Raw genomic sequence first — 21,423 nt, 5'->3', positions numbered from 1 at the left:
GAGAGAACGATCCACATTAATCTTATCCAATAAGTCCACACCACAAACATTAAGGCCAGATCCATTGTCCACAAGGGTTTGTCTTATAGCACTATCATGGATAATAACCACAATCATAAGAGGATCATATTGATTTTTTATTTTAGGAGAAGGTAATTCATCTTGTGTGAATACAATTTGAGCTTTGGATTTATTTGTAGGATCAATCAAAGCGGACATGTTATTAGGTGTCACTGCAGGTGGGACATCTAAGTTTTTCAAAGCATCTTGTAACATCCCATGATAAGCAGGTGAAGTTTGAACCACATCCCAAATAGAAATCTTAGCAGGAGTGGCCTTAAGTTGTTCAATGAGATCATACTCCTTGCTAAGATTTGATATATAAGGTTCTTGTGGAAGAGTAAGTTGAGAGGGAGAAAGTGAAGTTGGGATAACCGAAGGAGAAATAGGTTGCCTATTGTTTCTTGTGTTGTAAGTATCAGCAACTGTATTATAACTCTCTCTAGTGATTTTCTTAGCATATTCAAAAGGGCTCTTAGTAGGATAACCTCCTTGCATAGTAATAATAGGTTTCGTAGGAGTGTAAATAGAATCATTGGCATAACCACCTTGAACCACCAAGATAGGCTTACGTGACAAATTTTGAGATGGACAAGCACCTTGAACTGTGAAGAGAGGTTTATTAGGTGTTTCATTCACATGTATCAAATTGATTGAAGATGATTTAGGAATATCAAAGGTGTCTTTAGAAGAAGAATAAACAAGATTGTTGGAAGAATTGTTGATAGTCTCTCCTTGCACTAAAATGTTATCATGGATAAGACCAATTTTAGGAGGGAGACTAGAAGTAGGCATTGACATTTTAGGAAAGGTCATATCATCCTCTATCACCAAAGGATCTACATGGAGAATAAACTCTCTAGGAGAAGGATCAACATTACTCTTTAAAGTCTCACCTTTGAGAGGGAGATCTTTGAAAGAAATGCTAGCAATATCTTATTGAATTAAGGTATCCTTATGAGTAGAACCAAGTTGAGGAGAGGGAGATGCTTTATTTTTAGAGAGAGAATTATTGAGATTCATGGAAGGTGAGATGTTATCAAGGGAATTATCAATCATGATTTCATCCCCTTTGGCTAGGGTTCTCTCATGGGGTAGAGAGTAGTCAACACGTTATTCTAATGGTTCATCCTAAATAGTGAGGTCATTAGGAAAAATATTAGAAATATCTTGCACAAAGATGTCTATATTGCTATTGCCAATTTTGGGAGAAGGGATAACATTGTTAATTAATTCTTCATCCTTAGGAAGGAGAGAATTACTACATGAATTTAAATCATCCTCTTTCCTCAAAATGTCTTCAATAGGATCTTTAGGGGAGAGAGCATTAAGGAAATTTATTATGATTTCATCTTCTTTTTCTAAGGCATCTTTATGGGTAAGAAAAGCTTTAGGAGAAGGGAAAGCATTTCTCATTAATGCATCATCTCTAGTGGGAATTTTGTTGGAATCAAAAGAGGAAATGCCCTTGCTAGGAAAAGTAGGGACAATACCATCTTCTTGCACAAAATGAACCTCATGAGGGGAATATTCTTTAGGAGGGAGATGAACATATTTCTCCAAAGATTCATGATTAGGAAGGAGATCTTTGGAAGAAGTGCTCATAACCTCTTGTTGTACTAACATGCCCCCATTGGTAAGACAAAATTTAGGAGAAGATAAGTCAATGTCGATCAATAAATTTTCACTTAGAGAGGCATCATGTAAGGAAGGTAAAGTAATATTAAGAAAGGTGTTTATGATATCATCCTCTTCCTCTAAGATGGCTAGATGAGAAGGGCACATTTTAGGAGAATTATCAAGATCACTCTTCAAACCTTCATCCTTAGAGCATAGGAGAGTTTTAAAGGGGTTGGTAACAACTCTTTTAGGCACTAAAATATTGTCATAGATAGGAGGAGGTTCTTTAAGAGAGGGAAAAATTGAAACAAGGGAAGCTAGCATATTATCACATTTAGGAAATGAATGCATCATGACAAAAAATTTCCTCTTTCAAATGATAACATATGCAAAATAAAAGGAAATATTCAATTTTAACCAATGAAAGCACTCTAAATGTTGATTTAGAAAATGAAATTTATGAGTGAAATGTGTTCCTAAATCAGATCTGAAATTAATGATCCAAATTAATCTATTCACAAGTTTAATTTTGAATTGAAAAATTAGGGTTTTAACAAAATTAACCTCTAAATTTTTTTAAATTTGCAAGAAATTGAAACTTGTAAATGTAAATTTGAATTTGAAATAGAAAAAAAAATACTCAGATCTAAGAACATAAATCAGAATTAAAGAAGGTTGGATTCACGTCAGGTTCACCAAAATGTGGAGGTGGGAAAAGCGAGATCGGGTGACTAGGACCTAATCCCACTTTTGGGACCTAATCCCACTTTTGCCAACACATTGGGAATACGAAAGAGCCTAGGGAGTAGATCACTTTGGCCACTTCTTGTGAGAAAGAGAGAGCCAAGGATTATCTCTTAGGTTTTATATTCCTCTTGTTGCAAATGACGAGAAAAACTAGGGCTTGAACAATCAACTAGACTAGGAGATAAAGAATGAAGCATAAATGAACTCGGAATTGAACAAACTTGCAGATTTGAAACTGAGATACTGAAAGCATGAAAGGGGGAGGATTCTCGATGTGTACCTGATGCTGCAAACTGGGCCAGACTGACCAGGACCAGGGTGCCATGCCACTATAATGTTTTTGCAAACAGGAGGCTGCAACTGAGACACTACAAACTGGAGGTCTTCAGTCTACAACCTGTCAAATTTGATTGTACAATTGAGGGACCAGGGTGCCATTCCCTTGTCCTGGGCAGGACCAAGGCACCACACCCCTATCCCTGACAATTTTCAGCACTTTTGAGAATTTTGGGTGGTGTTGATGCCTTTTTTCTAGATCTGAAATTGCCTTTGGGTACCTATTTCTGAACCTGCAACTGAAAAAGGAAGGTTTGGGTGGCTATATAGGGTTTTTCCTCAGTCAAACCCCTATGTTGGTGATTTCCACCTCCATAAATAGTCGATAATGTACTAATAATGTGTGTGTTAGAACCTTGTGATAGCCCTGAAAATTGATTGCATGGGAATTGTCAGTTTTGAGCTTAAATTTTGATCATTCTGGTTTTATTCGTATGCCCTGTCAAGGTTCAAAGTCTAGGGTTTAGGGTTTATCAAATTTTTCCTAAGCTTTGTGAAGAAAAATCCTAACCTTGTTATATCTCGTTGTTACTTTTTCCCACTAAGGCCAAGGATTGTTTACCATGGGCAAGGCCATTTCATATCCTAAGTGCTAAGTTGTGTTAGACTGGTCTATGAAATGATTTTCTTATGTCGCATAAAAAATTCCCTATAGTCGGTCTCATTTAATATTTGTGCCCATGCCCGCATTTTTCTTAAGTCTAAAAATCCTGTGTTTCGACCGATTGATAAAAGCAAAACAGATCTGATGGTCTGCGCTTCCTCATGGTTGAAAGTGCAGTGAAGATAAAGACCGTGGCCTTGCGAGATGATGCCACGTGTCTTCAGCGGAAAAGGGTGAGCTGGTGGTGTAACTTGTTGAAACCTTATGTCACTGGTTCTCAAGCAGTAAAGACCGGTTTACTAATAGTCCCATCAATTGGCACGTGTTCAAAATGAACGATGATGTTATGTTCAAGGAGAAAAGGTGCCTGACTTTTAATTTTGAAAAGGTTAACGGGCACTGTGTTGAAGCAATAAAGTGCGAACATATTCGATGGCCCTCGTATCCCCACAATAGAAGTTGCAAGGAGGTTATGGACCATGGCATCATGAGATGATGTCATGTGTCTTGGGTTGACCCAGAAGACCTATGGTGGGGCCGCTAACAGAATTTGGTTGAAATATGATATGGCGATGATTTGTCATGATTTTGTGGGTCCAAGAATATAGATGGAAGGTCAATTGCCACATCAATCAATAATGATCGTTTGATTTGCCAGGCTAGGTAAGATATGCGGCTGAGTTTCAAATTTGAAATTAAAATGGATCATTAAAGATATTGGTCGTAGCCCATGCGGGAAAGATAGGATGAACAGGATGCATACTCGTCGACTCAGAGTGGATAGCAACAAGTTGGAGATTTAGATGTCGGCTCACTCCGGAAGAATTATTTTTAATTTTTTTATTGAGTTGAAATTGATTCGACGAGGCAAGGACAATATCTCAGAGATGTGAAAGGATTGGGATAAGCTTCAGGTTTAGACATGATGGATCACGAGTTCTCTAATGAATTCAGAGAGTGTCTGTTGATAGGAATCCTGAAGTAGAAAACCCATGGAAGAATAAAATCGGGATAAAATCGTTCGCATAAGATGACCTTGACAAGAAAATACAGTGAATGTGATATGCATGATTTCTAGTGTCCATAGTTGACAGGTTGAATTGAAAGCACTAGAGTGATGATTTTTATATGAATAAGCACTACTAGATGAAGTTTTTTAACTATAAATACAGCAAGGTGGTGACTTGACTGGTAGGAGAAAATGAAGCCTTTCTATTTTATGAGTGCAGTTCTTTCTTCTGCAAAGGAGAATGGTGTTTGAGCAAGGTCGTAAATGGAGTTGCTATATGCTCTGTGATATTGGATGGATGTTTTCTCTCATGTGTGAGTATGTTTATTGTAAGAGGGGATGTGAAAGTGGGGAGGATTGCCAGAGGGGGTGTGAAAGCCTTTTCTTATGAAGAAAGGCCACACATGGTACAACCTTTTCTTCTATTATGTCATTGGATGGAAGGGGGTTCTGAGAGAGAGCCCACAGAGGAATGAAAAAGGAACATGTTTGGGTAGACAGTGGCAGAAAATCATCCATGTGGCTGCATGGAAGCTACAACCCCTCCCCAACATGTTATGTTTTGCCTGTAGCTCCTCCTTCCACTTTCTCTGATCCTGGGCATGAAGGCTTGAGCTCCTCTTCTATTGTAGAGGCAACTTTTCTTCTTGCTGGGACCTGATTTCCTTTCCTAGAAGGGAAATGCTCTATAGGATAGAAGTGTAACATCTCACACTCCATCCGAAGGTGTTAGGGAAATAACGACATGGCTCAAATGATTTTGCTCCTACCAATTTTCAGTTAGGAATGTTAATTCACAGGTGCTAGCATATGGATATGGAAATATATGTAACAGAATTGCATATGACCTTTTAGGCCTAATTGTCGAGAATGAATTTGTTGTTGATGTGTGTCTTCTGGTCGGAAGCTTGTTTCTCCCTTTCTTCTATAAAAAGGGAAATCATGGCCAGAAGAAGGGTTTATATTTTTAGGGAGTCTCTTGTAGGTTCAACTTTCTTTTTCCTTGGGTTTTTCCTTGTCTGTTTCCAGTAGTGAGTCTAGGTGAAGCAAACAAACTGTAAAGTCTTTTACAGAGTAAATAAAGAAATGTTTTAGTGTCAGGCTTTGCACAGGTTCTTGAAGGAGTTATTTATAAATTTCATCCTATGATAGAGATAGTATTTTATTCAAATAAAATAGAATTCTGACTCTTTTCTCTCCATTGCATGATTCTATCAATTTTTTAATGAAATCAACCAAGGGTTTATTTTATTTAGTGCATTGTTGTGATGTATGTAGCTTTATGTTTATGCTTTGGCCCAAGGGGTCAATTAAATTGCTTAAATAGAGTTGCAGAATGATAGGGCTTGTGCAGGGATTTTAGATAAGTAGTTTGGGCAAATGAGATATACTATAAGGCAGTATTTTCTTAGATCTTATACTATTAGATGAAATCCTATCACATTTTTAATTTACGTTTTATATCTTTCAGGTGCCCAATGGAGTAAGGCACCAATCACTGCTTGTAATTGGCCTTATTAATCAGCCTTGTTTCAATTTTAACTGGTGAATCTCTACAAATCTTTTAAAAGTATCAGAATATCATTGTTAAGTTTTCACATTTTTTTTTAAGTTGTCCCACCCATCTCATGCTCCAGCCTAAGATCAAGGATCACTGAAGGATTTTCCATCCTTGAACATTCTCCCTTTCTGTTGAGCCTTTTTATGAGATAATCTTCTTTGTTTTCAGTAAATTCATGAGTATAGTTGCAGAGGTCGGGAAGTTCACTGAAGGGATTACCCTCTCGGGTTTTGCAGAGCTCAAAGTGTAGAAGGATCTTGTATCCTTGTTGAAGTTGGTCCAATCCTTAAGGATATTGATAGTTGTAAGTGGTTTTCCATAGGTATTTGGAGGAATCGGCTTGGTCTCTACCCTATGGCAGTGTAAACCTGTTTATTTTGGGAATCAACAAAAAATGACAACTCTACTGGGAAAATGAACTGTTGAGAATCTTTGGTTAGAAAAAAAATTGCTTAATATAATAGTTGAGATTATCCCATCCGAATCACCAACAAAAATGGCGACTTTGTTGGGGAAATGTTGTATAATGTTTTTTGGGTTTTCTGTGATTTGATGGTTGAGCATTGTTCCCGTGTCGCAGGATTCAAATCTTTGCCTCATAGAGTGAAGAGTTTCTTAATATGTCCCTTGTCGGTTTGAGTCAATTCTCATAAATGTTGCTGGAGAATCTGTAGTAATTCATCTTTTGATATAATTTTTGTCTAGATCTGTCCATGTTTCAAGATTATTTTGTAATACCTCACAGATTGTGAGTGGCAACTCTGAGACTCTGAGATCTATGCACCAGTGTGCATTTGTTTGAAGAAGAACCAAAGAATTTGCATAAGAGATGAAGCGGATTTGAGCTCTTATGGTGAAGTACCCTGACAAGCTGAGGACATAATCCATATGATGCCATATTATGATAAGGAAGTGTTGCAGTGTTGTGTTGAAACAAATCTAACTTGTGAAGAATTTTCAATTGTTTGAGTATTTGTCCTCTGCAAGGAGGTGGCGACTTTGTCAAAGATCAGCGTTAAAGATTTGAAGAATTGAAGGTGATTTTTCAAATCCCCAGTTAAAGAAGGCAGCAACAGCTTCAACATTTCTAGGTATTTTGATTTTCATGAATCAAGTATATTTTCATGAAAATTATGTGTAAAAATGTTCCCTAAAAAGTGAGTAAAGTACTAAGGAATGGAATGGAAGTGATTATCTTACATACTTTTGTGACACAATTTTCACATTCTGTATGAAGTTAGATGGAGTATGTTTTGAGCTATTATGCTTTGTAATAGTTTAAGATTTATGGCAAAGAAAAGAAGTAGGGAAATGAATGAAAATGTGTATTATGTGCATGTACTTCCTTATGAAATGTCAAGTGTAAATGTTCAACTTCTGCCAAATCACCAAAGAACTTTTTTATGGAAAGATATAAACCATTGAGTTTTAATGGTATCCAAGGTTTCCCAAATCTTGTTCCTATTAAGATTAGGGAACATCTACCAGAATTCAGTGGGAAAATATCAGAATCAACACGTCAACATTCGCAGGAGTTTTCTGAATTAATGGGAGATTTTGAGATAAATCAGGAAGATGTCTTCATGAATTTGTTTGTTCAATCTTTGAAGGAAAATGCCAGAGATTGGTTTTCATATCTACCAGCATATTCTATCCCGTCATGGGATGAATTAAAGGTAGCATTCATGGAACAATTTGGTGAAAGAATTAATCCGAGCTCAGTTATGAAAAGATTCATGGGTATTCAGAAGGAAGAGGATGGGTTAGTACCTGCTTTTAATCTCAAGTTTGCTAGAACATTGGATGACATTCCTAGCAGTTATAGACCAAATGATGCAGTATGTTTAGTTGTTTACTTGGTTGCATTTGATGAGGAAAAGAGTTATCTGCTAAGAGATAAAGATCCCAAAACCTTGCATCAGGCTTATAGGATAGAAATGGATATTGAGAATAACTTGAAGTATGGAATCCCTAGGGGTTATTTATCTGCAAGGGTATGCTATCCAAAGATGTCAAATATTAAAGAGAGACGTGAAATAGATGATAAAAATTAGTGTCTGAGCATCTACATCCCTGATGATCACATTAACTTTGTTATTGATTATGATTTAAGAAGAAACATGAGTGAAGAGAACTTGTCCCAGACAGTGGTTATTCCTCATGTTAATGAAGAAAAGGTTAGTGAGAAATTGTGTGATATAATTGACATAGAGATGGAGATGATGTCAGACATCCCACCAAATGACAACAACAGTAATTGTTCCAGGAAGGAGATCCCACTGGAGATTCATCTGCAATCTTGTGTCTCAGATAGATCCAAAAGTGAGTATGAAGGATTGGAAAGTTGTATGTCTAAAGCATATGCAAGTATGCAAGATATTTATGATATGAATTTAGTCTCTCAGGAATCAGTTGTATGTGGTAACAAAATTTCAGGTGAAGAGATACCACAAATTTTAGCTGATGATATTGTTGAGATAGAAAGTTGCATGATGTGTACCAATGAGGAAGTTGTCTCATTACAAGCTACTTATAGCACTGAGGACCAGGTCATCTTAAGTTGTTCTCATTACCAAAATGTCCCTAAGTTGACTTGTATGTTTGAGAGGAATATAGTTCAAAAGGATCATAATGGTCATGGCAGCTTTGTTGAAGCCTATGAAGATCTTAATATGGAACATTTGTACTGTGAGGATTATATTGTTGGGTGTTGTTCTAGTTCAAATTGTGACTCCTTGATTCCTGATGAATGTGAAGTTAAGGTGAGCAATGGTTTTGGTGAACGTATCAATGCATTATTTGATGAGGATCAGTTAGTGCTTTGCTATAATGTTTTTGAGAAGGGTTTTCATATTGTTCTTAACCCTCTGTATGAAGAAACGATTGAGAGTCCAGACACTATTGCATCAACTTTTGAAATAGATAATTATAAAGATAAAGATGTGATACCTAAATTGATGATAAGTAACAATGATTAGTTTCTCCCTATTGCTGATATTATTGACATCAAATGGGATACAGAGCAGGAGGCTAAAGTTTTTGTCCTGTTTGATGATTTGCAGTTACATGAAAGGATCATATCTGATCCTTTTCCTCCTCTTGATAACAGTTTGCTTGTTATGCTTAGTAAGAGAGTTGATTCTTTCGGGAGTTCCTTTTTTAGTAAGCAGACTGATGTTTTAAACGAGGCTTTTTTCTCAATTATGTGCTAGAATATGAGATTTTCTTTTTTCAACTGAGTGATGTTTCTACAAAGTGGGATATTGGTATTAGTCAGGATGTATGTTGTATTCAATACAACACATATATATTACAAGGCGACCAATATTTTAAGTCATTGCATAAGTTTCAAAGTTTCGACAGTAACTACAATGATAATTTTAAGCATAGTAATTGGACAAAAGTGGCCAATAGGTTTGAAAAATGGCATTCCACTTGTGTTATTAAATTGCTTTGGGTGCATTCAAAAGAGAACCATGTTTATGACAGAGAAAAAAATTGGTTGATGTTGACAGATGGCATTGGACCATCACATGTGGTTTGACTCTGCAGGCCACAAGCAATTTGGGGTAGAGTAAATTTTTTGACTCTATGCCCAATGGAATGATTAATAATACCCTCTTGAATTCCCTGTTCATGGACAATTTTTGAGGTTCTACTTTTCTTAAAGTAGTTGTTATCCATGAACATTAGTTAGGTTTTCTTTGGTAGAGTAGTTTCTTTCTGTTGAAGTTGCCATGTCCAGGTAACTTCTTTTTGGTCTGCTTCACCAAAGATTCTGGTTCCTCACCTTATTTCCAATGAAATGGACGTCCCCAACTAGGGCCACTGATAGCCCTGAAAATTGATTGCATGGAAATTGTCAGTTTTGAGCTTAAATTTTGATCATTCTAGTTTTATTCGTATCCTCAGTCAAGGTTCAAAGTCTAAGGTTTAGGGTTTACCAAATTTTTCCTAAGCTTTGTGAAGAAAAATCCTAACCTTGTTATATCTCGTCGTTACTTTTTCCCACTAAGGCCAAGGGTTGTTTACCATGGGCGGGGCCATTTCATACCCTAAGTGCTAAGTTGTGTTAGACTGGTCTATGAAATGATTTTCTTAATGTCACATAAAAATTTCCCTATAGTCAATCTCATTTAATATTTGTGCCCGTGCCCGCATTTTTCCTAAGTCTAAAAATCCTAAGTGTTTCGGCCGGTTGATTTGAAAATGGAGGGCTAGGATCGAATGAAAGAGTGTGAGAGGATTGAGAGGACAAAGTGGGACAACCAAGACATTTTCTTATCTCCACACTTCTTGAGATTCATGGGGAAGAACTCCCAAGTACATTGAGAAGAGAAAAGGAATATAAAATTCTATGGGGAAAAGGAAAGAGAAATTAAAAATTCCAAAATAGAGGATGTGTGGGAAGATTAAATAGATGAAGGAATTAAAAATTCCTTGGGAAGAGGATGCATAGGGAGATTCAAAGAATTTGAATTTCTTTGAAAGAATCAAAGTGATGAGATGGGAAAGCCATTTTTGGCAAGGAGTTGACCGTGATTAGGGATGTGCAAATGATTAAAAGGACAAATTAAGTGGTTTAATGAGTGATTAGAGTGCAAATGGGAAAGTTAGGAGGATGTGACATGAAGAAAGATAATGAGTGGAGGAATTTAAAATTGTGGAATAATGATAATCATATTTCTAAAAGAATTAATTATGCTACATGAGGATTAGAAGAAGTGATTCGTAGGAATCACATGACTTAAGTTAATTAATTAAACTTAATTAACTAAGAGGAATTAATGAGTGAAATGACTTTAGAAGAATGGATAATAATTAATTTATTGGTAAATTAATTATTGGACTAAAGTGATAAAATTAATTAAATTTGAATTAATTTGATTTAATTAATTTTAAGAAGAAATGGAGCAACACAATTAAATTAATTAATTATGTTGACAGGCTTAAATTAATTAAATAATAATTTAATTAATTTTAGATGTCTACAAAAACTTCATTTTTGCATAACTCTACATGAATAGCAACTTACAAAATTGACTCTTCAAAGTGGATGCCAACTTCCTGAACAATAGGACCTCACCATAGTTAATCAACAATGTTGGGATGAATGTCACCAAAGTGCACCTTTGAGAAGTTCCTACAAACTCCTCTTTCCAAATGAGCACCCAAGTGACAAGTGGCACTCTATTGAACTCTCCTCATGCATGTAGGAATATCCTCCCATGTGGGTCCCAAAAAAGTGATATGACAACCTATAAAGTTAGAACTTAAGATATAATGAAATATTTACACCAAATATAATCCAATAATTAGTGTTAGGACCCTCAAAGATTTAGATGCCTTAATCCCAATATTCTAGATACAACTAAGCTTGGCTCAAAAAGAGGACTGACACAAAACTACCTTTACAACCAAGTTCATACACCAAGATGCCTTTTGGTCTCTCAAATTGGGGAGCTACATTGCAGCTCACAATGGATATTGCTTTCACATGCTTATGTAATGAGATTATTCACATTTACCTAGATGACCTTACTATTTTCTCTAAGAAAAAAGAAGAGCATTTTGATCATTAAGAGGTCTTCCAAATGTGCCAAGAATTATCTCTCAATCCCAAGAAGTGTGTACTTGAGCTCCCCAAGGTAAATTGCTAGGGCATGTCTCAAAGAAGGGAATCTCTATAGACCTTGACAGAGTCAAAGCAATAAAGAATTTGCACGTTGCTAGTTATTAAGAAAGCAATTCAATCTTTCTTAGGGAAGATGCCTTCTTGTGTGATTAAAGAGTGTTCTAGTTGATAAAGTTCTGAGGATGCCTTCTTTTTTGGGTAGGATGGTGATGGGAAAATGTATGAAGGTAAAGGTTTGTGGTTGTAGCTTTCCAATAAACTTGGGGGCCAAAAAACCGTCTAGTTTTCCAAGAAGAAGAATGTCGAAGGAGGAGCATTTATATATCTTTTTCAAGCTCTAAGTTTCCTGCAATGCTATTGAAGTGGGAGAGGACTTCTAATTTATCCAGGCCATGTTGTCAACAGTGTTTGTCATGTCAATATGTAGATTTTTCTCCAGCAAACTCCTTTATCACCAATAAATTCAGTTACCTTGTATCATATAGTAATATAAAGTTGGATGCCATCTAATATAACAAATTTTGTGCCCAGCATGGGGCTTCACTTACTTTGCTCAAGTATTCTTACACACCGATTAGAGAACCTACATTTATTTCAAAATTAAAAAAAAATATTACAAGCGCTTCCTTAGTCACCCATCTGTTGCACTTAAATGAGGATCTCACCTTTTAGAGATAATCATCATTTCCAACAGAGACAGTTCCTTGCTCTTTTTAATTTAGCCCTATACAACATAAATCATGTTGATATACCTAAGACATTGCCTAAGTGGCTTTAATTTAAAAAACTCAACAAATCATTCTTCAACTGGAGGATCAACCCAACGACCATTATCCTTTATTAGTTGAATTAAGGCATCACATGCATGTTCCATCGCTATACCTCGTTTTACCACATCCTGAAATTACAAAGAACAACAGCAATAATAACACATGTCAGATTTGTCAGGAGCAAGACAATGAACTTATAGTTAATTTTAACAGCTATTAAGCTAAAACAAGATCTATAAATTAGTAATCTTATATATTGACAAGATAAGAAACAAATCAAGAATGAAACACAAATGACAGCTGCAGAATGGATTATGCCCCGGACTTCAAACAACGATGCAATGATAGAATGTTGAAAACTAATCCATCAATGTAGTCTATAGATACACTGTACACTAAACAAGGAGTAGGATCAACAAATGAGATACCTTTCCAACATAGAGATCAATCTTTCCTGGTGCACCACCAACATATCCAAAGTCGGCATCTGCCATCTCTCCAGGACCATTCACAATGCAGCCCATGATAGCAATCTGTAACACATCAAAAATCAGATTGTTATATGAAATGTAGTGACTTCAAATGTGACGAAAGTATTTATAAATTCATAATGTACATTATTTTATGGCTAGCAAATACCATACCGAAACACCAGGCAGATGTGATGTCTTCTCCCGTATATCTGCACTTATTTCTTGAAGATCAAAGAGTGTGCGTCCACAAGATGGACATGACACATATTCCTGAAAACAGAGAACATGATTAAACTTCTTTGCAGAATTGTGTTGGTTAAAAGAGAAACTACATTAAAATTTTGATTTATTAGTGCATGAATATAAAAAATTAAACTATCTCAGGTGGCCTACCGTTTTAGTATTCCTCATCCTGCAACCTTGTAGCAATCCAAATGATGTATTGCGAAGGAAGTCAAAGTCTTGGCATGGAGCCTCCAACAATAAACCGTCCCCAAGCCCGTCAACAAGAAGAGCACCAGCCTGACTGCCTGCACTGATGACTAGATCATCCCTTCAAGATCAAAGTAATACATAATGATAAAAGGTTAGAGCTGACCTAAAAGAGAAGTTGTATAAGAAACATCAATTTAAACAAAAGAAAAGCCTAAAGTTGTTTGAAATTTGTTACAACAAACCCTCTTTGTACGTACTTGTGAGTTCCTTCGGGGAATTGTAGATGATGAATAACAGGGAAGTTCAAGGCATTTTCTTGCAGGTACTCAAACAATCTACAAGTTCAAACCAGGAGTTTAGAACCACTTTGGTTAAGAGGCGTCCAATGCATGGATTGCAATGATGCAGTAAATTTTCATATTTGTGAACCAAAATCACAAAGTTTCAAAATTTGCAATACAAGTCCACATGTGCAAACATGGAAAGAATTGGCACCTTCGAGAAGCATGGACACGGTTCACCCTCTCCTCTTCATTGGGAATATTTACGAGAAGCATTATAGGATCTACACTCTTGATAAGATCCAAGTCCTCATATGCTTCATCTCCTCGAAGAGTTACAGCCAAGCGTGTACCTGCATCAATGTGAACATAACAGTTAACTCTCGAAGTATATAGACAGTATGAAACTATTGTGACAAAGAAGAATCGTTATTCTTAACATATGCTTTTACAATCACACCTTCTGGTAGAAGCTTGTGGGCACCAGTTGAGAGTTCCTTCAAGTCTATAAGAACTATGGCATGTGCCAAAGGTTTGGTAAGTTGTTCTGACAAAGGTACCAAAACTCCCATACTTATATCTACAAGTCTTTTAATTGCCAGCCTCTACACCCAAGCAAGTGTTGAACATAAGTAAGGAATCCATAAATATGTTTCTTCATTTTATTCACCATTTCCACATTTTCATGAAAAGTAAAATCCATTGAATCTGATAAGTTACAAATACATGGCAGCCAAAAAATTACTTAAATAGAAGCAATATGTGTCTCTGCCATAATGAAGTAGGGAACTAATAAAACATGGCACTTATGCACAGGAATGAAAAAGTTTGAAAAGTTGAAAGGACCAACCGCTTCACTGTCATCCACAGGGGGTAGCTCCCTCAACAGGATTGAGTCCACTGTTGCAAGATCCTAGAAGACATAAAGTTATATATCACTGTTAGAATTATAATAATAAAAGTGATGGCATCGTCGCATTGCACACAGAGCAAGACTATAAGCCCCATACCTTAAAGGGCATGCCAACAATGAGCTTTGTTGCAAGTGACTTGTACAAGATCTCAGGAGTCTGCAATAAAAATAAACAATATTTATCATACAAAAGATACTGTCATAACAAATAGTCAAAGCTGAGAACTTCGGGTTCAATACACTAGGAACTTCAGAATAATCAAATACAAATCTTACACCTCAACAACTATTTGGGGCCACAGAGACATTATAGCAACTAGCATTGAAGGGAACTAAAAAATATATCCAGAATTTTACCTTCAACTGATCAAGGGTCACAGACATTAAAACTGAACCATCACGATGCAGAACACCCCTGTAATCCACAACATCACCCTGTACATGTGAAAAGAATTCAATTAAAGATGAGCATGAAAGTCAGGCTGTAGAAATAGACATGGAAATAGAATGTAATTGATTTTAAAAGTATTGACATCAAGACCAGTTCACTTTTAGAATTTGAACCTCCAAGATCAAGGTCAAGAATTCAAATGACTAAAAAATAAGAATGATTGAATTTAATAAATCAACTAAAAAGTTCAAACAGCACAAAATTGTTTTACTTGAGTTGAGACATTGGCTGAGTAGAAGTACAAAAAGAAAATATTAAACAAGAATTCCACTATAGAAAAATAAACTCCCATATAATTTGAAACTGAGAATATCAAATAACTGGGAAAGGGAAGTATAGAATTATGCAAAAAGCAAGCCTGCAAGAATAATATGTAACACACCTCCTTCTGTATGGGAAGTTGGCTGGTTCTCCGTTGGAAATCAAAGTAGTGGCGGTGCTTCTCCTCAAAAGGAGCCTGTCAAAAGAATAGTTTCTAAAATATCAATACCAACTTCAAAACAAAAATGATCATCAGAACCACATCAGTTCTATACATGTACAAAGAAGCTAGGTGCAAGCTTACCACTCCTTTCTCCAGCTTGGCAGCTTGCATCCCAAGATTTGCAAGTCTTCTGCATGGATCTATCTCCTCTTCTGGAGGTTCTGTAAGGGAAACCCGAATTGTATCACCCAAACCATCCTGCATAAAAGATTGAAAATTGTCAGCTTATATAAATGATAAGGAACAGAAAAAACTGTGAAATCTTGACACAGAAATGAGGAAGAGAATCACTAGAAGAAACCTGTAAAAGTGTTCCAATGCCAATTGCAGATTTCATTCGCCCATCTTCACCTTCACCAGCTTCAGTAACTCCCAAATGCAATGGATAATCCCATCCTAGGACATTCATCTCTGCAATAAGCAAACGGTATGCCGAGACCATGATTACAGGGTTGCTTGCTTTCATTGAGAAGACAAAGTTGTGGAAATCCAGCTTCCGACAAATGCGTGCAAATTCAAATGCTGATTCCACCTGTTTTAAGACAATGAACATTAGCATGTTGAACAAAATTTCAAATATATATATATAATTTCTTATTAATATAAAACAGTTTTTTAGCAGAGTAAAATAAAATTTACTAAATCATACAATCTACATGTCCAACTTAATAGAAATATTAAAAATAACAGATGAACTTACCATTCCCCTAGGAGAATCACCATAGTAACTCATGATCCGATCAGAAAGACTTCCATGGTTAGTGCCAATGCGGATTGCCCTTCCATATTTCTTGCATTTCTCTACTAAGGGAACAAAAACCTACAGAAAATTGCAATATATGTAAAATGTTCAAAGTTCAAACATTTTAATCCATATCAAGCAAATCTCTCAAACCTCACTTGTTACTCACTGTTATAATAACAATACAAGAAAGAGATAGAATACAGAAAACCTATCTAACTATCCTACCTTTTCAATGTGTTCAAGCTCCTTCTGATAGTCTTCTTCAGTGTATTCTAGCTTCTCAAATTGCGCACGTCTGTCAGCTGCAAGTAAAGATAGAATTGGTCATAGACTATCCCCACTGAAGGCAAATATTTACTCTGATGTTTTTAATACCGACAAATAATGTTATCCAAGAAATTACATGTCCATTTCACGAGTGTTCTGCAGAGCTGGCTCATGAAAAATTGGAATCATTCACGAAGGAGTAATAGAAAATTTTACTTCCAAAAATTGATCTCCCACTATGCAGTTGCATTGGATAGGATATGGGAAGAATAACTCCCAATTAATTTCTTCAAAATCAGTCAAAAACCCTCTTACAATAAACTGCCAATCATCCTGAACCCCCCTTATATTTTAGTCTCTGAAGCCTTGGGCAAGTAAATGCAACAAAGTTGTGGAAAATGGGATTTGTTCAGACTATAACCCTTATTTTATTCCAAAGCGAGAATTCAATGATTCATTCCAACATTGATGACAATGTCTCTTGGAGATGATAGCTTCATGATTTCTAAAGACAACTTTGACAGGGCTTTAAAGATAAATTCTGGCTTAACTGGTATAAGTAATATCTCCTTTAATGGCTCTATTTCATAATTGGAAAATCTAGGATGTGTTTCCATTGTCCAACAAAAGGCACGATTCAGGGTTGTTCAGAAAATTTTGAAGATCCCTGTACAAGGAGAAGACCAAAAACTTTGACAGAGCTTTGAAGATAAATTCTGGCTTAGCTGGTATAGGTAAGATGTATATGTGATATCTCCTATAGTGCCTCTATTTCTTAAACGGAGATCCTAGGATGTGTTTCCATTTTCCAACAGAAAGGCACAATACAGGGTTGTTCAGAAAATTTTGAAGATCCCTGTACAAGGAGAGGACTGAAAACTGATTATTTAGGGAGTTTCCAAACTAGCTATTGAACCATTTTTGGAAAATTAAGATATTGCACATGAACTTAAAGCTCTACTGAGCTTACCAATAATTAATAATAAAAGAGTTCCTTCACTCTAGAAAAAGAAAGGAAATAAGTTGAATAGATTTTTCAGGTCTCATTTTACCAAAATTTCCAGGATTAACCCGAATCTTGTCAAAACATTCTGCAACTCGCAGTGCAATTGAAGGAGCGAAATGGATGTCTGCGATAAGGGGAATATCATATCTGCATGCCAAATCATGTATCAAGAATAAGGTGAAAAACACACAAGAAAGACCCATATAGATCTCTAAAGTAGAACAATTAAAATAAACTTGGGAACTTCATGTTTAAAGGCCTACCCTTTCTGAACAAGAGTGTTTTTAATGTCATAGCATGAATCTGCTTCTCTCTTGCCCTGGACAGTGATTCGAACAAGATCTGCTCCCTTATCAGCTATTCGCATAACCTACAATGCAATAAGATCTATATTTTAGGTGACAATGGAGATAATTTCTTTTGATCAGCTGTGAGTAGCCACTACTTGTTTGTGGTTAGACATGTCATGTTCGGAAATGAGGAATTCCTTTGCATATAATCTTACTGTGTAATGCATAAAGTTAATAACTTATTTCAGTTCTTGATATAGATAAAGTGGAGTCTGGACGACATTTAAATGGAAAATCATCAAGGCAAAGATTGTCATTCCATGTGTCAAGTTCAAATGGTAACAAATTCAGACCTCAGAAAGACATTAATTTCATCATTCTTAACACAATTTGCCTGTTCATATTGAAATGCAATGCCATACAACAAATTTGCATATAAAAAATGCTGCAAAATCACTCTTAATTCTAAATTCTTAAAAATGTTAAGTTGATGACAGTCACAGACCTGTTCAACAGTTCCAGCAACATCTTTTGTGTCGGTAGTAGTCATGGTTTGAACCCTAATAGGATGTTCACTGCCTAGTGGAACATTGCCAATCATGACTGTCCTTGTTTTCCTGCGCACTGTCTTGTAAATGGATTCGCAGTACTTCTGCCTTGGAACTAAAAATCAAAATACAAGTACAAACAATTACTCCCGGAAATACTTAGTCTAGAAAACAAGACAATAATATCCACACTGAAACTATCAGAGTAAATTGTGCCACATCAATTATTTTTCCCCTCAGAATGCAGAAGTTCTCTTGAAAGAAAATGCATTTCAAGTAGTGACCTGCAAATAAGTCAGGCGAACTTTTTCTGCTTATATGTTTTTAACTTTCCCCACTTTTAAAGCATTTAGTAATTTTATGCAAAAGAAAATATAAAATTCCAAAGGATTATAAGAATATAGGGTAGGGAGAGAAAGCCAAAAGGATGTCAGGATGATATTTCCAATGGAATATTTTTTTTTGGAAGGTGCATTTTGGGAAACTATTTAACAAAACAAAATAAGGCATACTATTTTTTTGGACATTAGATTGACGTCACTAAAACTAATTTTCACAAAATAATTTGCAAAATATTTTAAAGTAAATTATTTTAATTCAGGAATAACATAACATTGAGAAGAATGCTGTGCAAAATCAAAATGAGGTTCTCTTCACATGTTCAGTTTACTGTGGTTTAGAGAGCTAACACTACAGACAAAATAGCTTCATACAAAAACAACTATACTCATTTGCTGAAGCGAACAAAGCAACAGACAGTTGATGAGTACTATAACAGCTGATAATGGCTGGTTTCCTCTATGACCGAATCGACTCAGTTACACTTTAAAAAATTAAACTGATCCAAGACTGAAGATAGCCAGGATAAACATGTTAATTAAACTAGTCAACAACGTTGGAAGCTGTCCCAATTATTCTACACCCATAGACACACATTGTTGAATTCTATAGTTTATATTCCTCAAGACACATACTGTAGAATTCGATACAGTCTACACTTGGAGCATATCCTATGGTAGGTACTCCCTTTCTCCCATTCACTCTGAAAAGCTAAGAAATCTTCCCACTTTGAGTTTCAGATATGCCTCATCTGTGGTACAGATAATTGAGTTTCAATAGGCACATAAGCATATTTCCTCTGTTATTTATATGTGTACTTATACAGACTAGATAGCTAACTCATAACCACACACACATGTGAAAGAGAACATATTATCATTTAGGTTTGTTTAGAAATGGACAATGGACCAGAACCAAACTAAAAGCAATTTAGAGACTTGGAAATCAACAAAAACCATTGCAAGGCCGATAAGATCGTTAATTATTGCACTAGGCACAACCAATTGAACTGGCATATGTGTGTGGTTATGTTGGGACTTGGTTGTTGGTTTGTTTACAAATGGACAATGGACCAGAACCAAACCAAAAGCAATTTAGAGACCCGGAAATCAACAAAAACCATTGCAGAGCAGAAAAGATTGTCAATTCTTGCACTAGGCAAAACCAATTGAACTGACATATGCGTGTGGTAATGTTGGGGGTTGGTTGGGCGATATATGCACATTTATCGTGTGGATTTGTGTGTTCCAAAACTAAACTGGAAGCAAATCAATGACCCAAAAATTCCAAAAAATCCCTTTGCAGAGAGGACGCATAAAGAACATTAATTTTGCGCTAGGCATAATCAATTGAACTGCTTTTCAGCATTACATTATTAATATCAATCTAAAAATGTTATAAAAACGTACCCAAAAGAGGGCTTCCTTCTGAAGCAGGCTCCATCTCTGCAATGTCTGGAGATGTTGAGCTCCTCACCTTAATCATTCTGACCCTGTTTAACTTTGGGGACTTCAAATTGGACATCTTAATACCCTTTTGGCCATTGATACTGTCCAAGAAATCGGTCTTTTTCAAGCCAGTAAAGGAAGCAGGTACTGCGGCAGCCATTGTTCCAATACCCACTTCTGATCACAGGTCTGTAGGATGAAAAATTCTGTGAATTTGAACTCAGTTTGGAATTAATCCAAGCTATGAATGCCCAGATTTTTCGCTGCAAACTTATTGTGGAACACTGTGGGTGCTCTGTAATTTATGTAGGTTATGCAGTGGATTATCCATAAGGGACAAAACGTAGGATCTAGAATTATAAATGAACAAATTCGCATGTTTGATAAATTTGACTAATTTTTTGTGACGGACTATTTAGCTTGGAGCATCTTTTGTAACAGTACCGGACAAAATTTGCATTTCTTTGACCCTTCACTTTTTCAACTAGTAGTTTTTACGGGACTGTTTTAACCATCGTGAAATTGTGCCTCAAGAATAATGACAAATAGAGAGAATATATATTTCTTTAAAATTTATTTATTTGTTTGTTTATATGTTAACAGAATATTCTTCCGAATCCGGATTCGGACGGTTCAATGAACCTACAACAGATCTTTAAGCCTTTCGCATATAAGTTGGGAAAATTCGATCACATTAAATATATAGTATTAGTTCAAATAATTGGATAATTGTAATAAATTGTAAAAATGTCATAGGGTCTTATGGAGGGGAGTTCTTAAAAAATAGAGATGGGTCTATATGAATTTTATAGTGTAATTCAGCTTAAAAAATTAAGCTCTCAAAGTTGGTGGTGTCATGACTCTGATACCTTTGTCTTATATTATTGAGTGATAAAAACAAGTAAAAGAAAATTATTTCCCTCCAAAATTATTTTTTAATAGAAATTAAACTTTGAGAAGTGAGTAACATCCTAATGTGGTGGGGCAATTTCTAGCCTCACCCCTTTTTCACCCCCTCAAATTTGTAGGCCTAAAAAGCGGGGCTCCTATTTTTAAGGAAAAGATTCCAAATAATCCCATAGCACCAAAATAATTTCTTCATGCCCCTTCATGGACCCTTGCCTAAAAAATAAATTAGCTATATTTTATTTTTTATTTTTTATTTTTATAATTTTTAAGAAAAGAGAAATATATTAGTTAAGGCAAGCTAGTAGTGAGTTTTTTAAGACTCGAGTAATCTAAAAATAACAAATGTAACCCCCTTGTAAGATGATGACACCTATATCATCCATTCAATTAAGTTCACTTTATTAACTTAAGCATGCTTAAAATTTTAAGTTTTTACTATGAAAGTACAAGTTCAAATCTATGTTTTTTGGTTTTCTATTTTTTTAATTTCTA

General features: G+C 35.7%; 1 protein-coding gene across 1 annotated transcript; it reads right to left on the bottom strand.

Moving 5' to 3' along the window:
* Positions 1–12,084: 12,084 nt before the first annotated feature.
* On the bottom strand, positions 12,085–20,422 carry LOC131041292 (4-hydroxy-3-methylbut-2-en-1-yl diphosphate synthase (ferredoxin), chloroplastic). Its single transcript, XM_057974333.2, has 19 exons — positions 19,984–20,422; positions 18,193–18,350; positions 17,661–17,767; positions 17,444–17,544; positions 16,350–16,426; positions 16,080–16,199; positions 15,681–15,911; positions 15,461–15,577; positions 15,278–15,352; positions 14,802–14,879; positions 14,542–14,601; positions 14,382–14,444; positions 13,992–14,136; positions 13,746–13,884; positions 13,508–13,585; positions 13,209–13,368; positions 12,987–13,085; positions 12,771–12,875; positions 12,085–12,470 (listed from the first exon to the last, which is right to left on the bottom strand). Exons 1-19 carry the CDS (start codon positions 20,180–20,182, stop codon positions 12,369–12,371), a joined length of 2,214 nt encoding a protein of 737 aa, XP_057830316.1. The 5' UTR covers positions 20,183–20,422; the 3' UTR covers positions 12,085–12,368.
* Positions 20,423–21,423: the final 1,001 nt, after the last annotated feature.

Source organism: Cryptomeria japonica, chromosome 11, assembly GCF_030272615.1.
Source record: "Cryptomeria japonica chromosome 11, Sugi_1.0, whole genome shotgun sequence".
In the NCBI taxonomy this organism is placed as follows: domain Eukaryota; kingdom Viridiplantae; phylum Streptophyta; class Pinopsida; order Cupressales; family Cupressaceae; genus Cryptomeria; species Cryptomeria japonica.
Note: the sequence above shows the minus strand (reverse complement) of the source record. Positions and strands in the feature narration are given on the sequence as shown.